This window comes from Silurus aristotelis (genome assembly GCF_946808225.1).
Source record: "Silurus aristotelis genome assembly, chromosome: 10".
In the NCBI taxonomy this organism is placed as follows: domain Eukaryota; kingdom Metazoa; phylum Chordata; class Actinopteri; order Siluriformes; family Siluridae; genus Silurus; species Silurus aristotelis.
Genome location: NC_139583.1, coordinates 519,072 through 521,571, shown reverse-complemented (window position 1 = coordinate 521,571; position 2,500 = coordinate 519,072). Strand labels below are relative to the sequence as shown.

General features: G+C 48.2%; 1 protein-coding gene and 1 long non-coding RNA gene across 2 annotated transcripts in view; one reads left to right on the top strand and one right to left on the bottom strand.

The window, feature by feature from the left end:
- LOC310732215 overlaps positions 1-2,500 on the top strand; it is a 74,236-nt gene that overhangs the window by 24,255 nt on the left and 47,481 nt on the right. The gene's annotated exons all lie outside the window — the stretch shown is intronic.
- Positions 1-2,500, bottom strand: part of nnt2 (nicotinamide nucleotide transhydrogenase 2) — a 16,142-nt gene that overhangs the window by 12,200 nt on the left and 1,442 nt on the right. Inside the window, exon 2 of the mRNA XM_083552220.1 lies at positions 1-37. This exon is cut by the window's left edge and continues 193 nt beyond it. Within this exon, the coding sequence (XP_083408346.1) occupies positions 1-37 (37 nt within the window). The remainder of the gene's footprint in view (positions 38-2,500) is intronic.

Sequence of the window (2,500 nt, the reverse complement as noted above, 5' to 3'; positions counted from 1 at the left end):
TTAGGAACGCCCACCAATAAGTCCTTATAACGAACACCTGCATCATAAATACAAATAAACAGTGGGTGTTTTAGAGGGACACTCACAGGTTGAGGCAGAAGCTGGTGCAGAAACAATTATTTGTTATTACTGTCTCTATTCCAGCCCCAATACCCCTTTACTGCACCTATTCCTACATTAATACCCCTTCACTGCACCTATTCCTACCTTAATACCCCTTCACTGCACCTATTCCTACCTTAATACCCCTTCACTGCACCTATTCTTACTGTAATACACCTTCACTGCACCTATTACTAATTTAATACACCTTCATTGCAACTATTCCTACCTCAATACCCCTCCACTGCACCTATTCCTACCTCAATACCTCTTCACTGCACCTATTCCTACCTCAATACCTCTTCACTGCACCTATTCCTACCTCAATACCTCTTCACTGCACCTATTCCTACCTTAATACCCCTTCACTGCACCTATTACTACCTCAATACCCCTCCACTGCACCTATTACTACCTCAATACCCCCCCACTGCACCTATTACAACCTCAATACCCCCCCACTGCACCTATTCCTACCTCAATACCCCTTCACTGCACCTTTTACTACCTCAATACCCCCCCACTGCACCTATTCCTACCTTAATACCCCTTCACTGCACCTATTACTACCTCAATACCCCCCCCCCCCCACTGCACCTATTACTACCTCAATACCCCTCCACTGCACCTATTACTACCTCAATACCCCCCCACTGCACCTATTACTACCTCAATACCCCCCCCACTGCACCTATTACTACCTCAATACCCCTCCACTGCACCTATTACTACCTCAATACCCCTCCACTGCACCTATTACTACCTCAATACCCCCCCCACTGCACCTATTACTACCTCAATACCCCCCCCACTGCACCTATTACTACCTCAATACCCCCCCCCCCCACTGCACCTATTACTACCTCAATACCCCTCCACTGCACCTATTCCTACCTCAATACCCCTTCACTGCACCTTTTACTACCTCAATACCCCCCCACTGCACCTATTCCTACCTTAATACCCCTTCACTGCACCTATTACTACCTCAATACCCCCCCCCCCACTGCACCTATTACTACCTCAATACCCCTCCACTGCACCTATTACTACCTCAATACCCCCCCACTGCACCTATTACTACCTCAATACCCCCCCCACTGCACCTATTACTACCTCAATACCCCTCCACTGCACCTATTACTACCTCAATACCCCTCCACTGCACCTATTACTACCTCAATACCCCCCCCACTGCACCTATTACTACCTCAATACCCCCCCCACTGCACCTATTACTACCTCAATACCCCCCCCCACTGCACCTATTACTACCTCAATACCCCTCCACTGCACCTATTACTACCTCAATACCCCTCCACTGCACCTATTACTACCCTAATACTCTACTGTCTCAATTTCTGCTCCAAAATACCTTTACTGTGCTTATTCCTGCCTCAATACTATCTTCACTGCCTCTATTCAAACCCTAAAACACCTTTACTGCCTACCTCAATACCCCCCCCCCCCACTGCACCTATTACTACCTCAATACCCCTCCACTGCACCTATTACTACCTCAATACCCCCCCACTGCACCTATTACTACCTCAATACCCCCCCCACTGCACCTATTACTACCTCAATACCCCTCCACTGCACCTATTACTACCTCAATACCCCTCCACTGCACCTATTACTACCTCAATACCCCCCCCACTGCACCTATTACTACCTCAATACCCCCCCCACTGCACCTATTACTACCTCAATACCCCCCCCCCACTGCACCTATTACTACCTCAATACCCCTCCACTGCACCTATTCCTACCTCAATACCCCTTCACTGCACCTTTTACTACCTCAATACCCCCCCACTGCACCTATTCCTACCTTAATACCCCTTCACTGCACCTATTACTACCTCAATACCCCCCCCCCCCACTGCACCTATTACTACCTCAATACCCCTCCACTGCACCTATTACTACCTCAATACCCCCCCACTGCACCTATTACTACCTCAATACCCCCCCCACTGCACCTATTACTACCTCAATACCCCTCCACTGCACCTATTACTACCTCAATACCCCTCCACTGCACCTATTACTACCTCAATACCCCCCCCACTGCACCTATTACTACCTCAATACCCCCCCCACTGCACCTATTACTACCTCAATACCCCCCCCCCACTGCACCTATTACTACCTCAATACCCCTCCACTGCACCTATTACTACCTCAATACCCCTCCACTGCACCTATTACTACCTCAATACCCCTCCACTGCACCTATTACTACCCTAATACTCTACTGTCTCAATTTCTGCTCCAAAATACCTTTACTGTGCTTATTCCTGCCTCAATACTATCTTCACTGCCTCTATTCAAACCCTAAAACACCTTTACTGCCTCTAAACATGCCCCAATACATCTTTACCACCTCTATTTC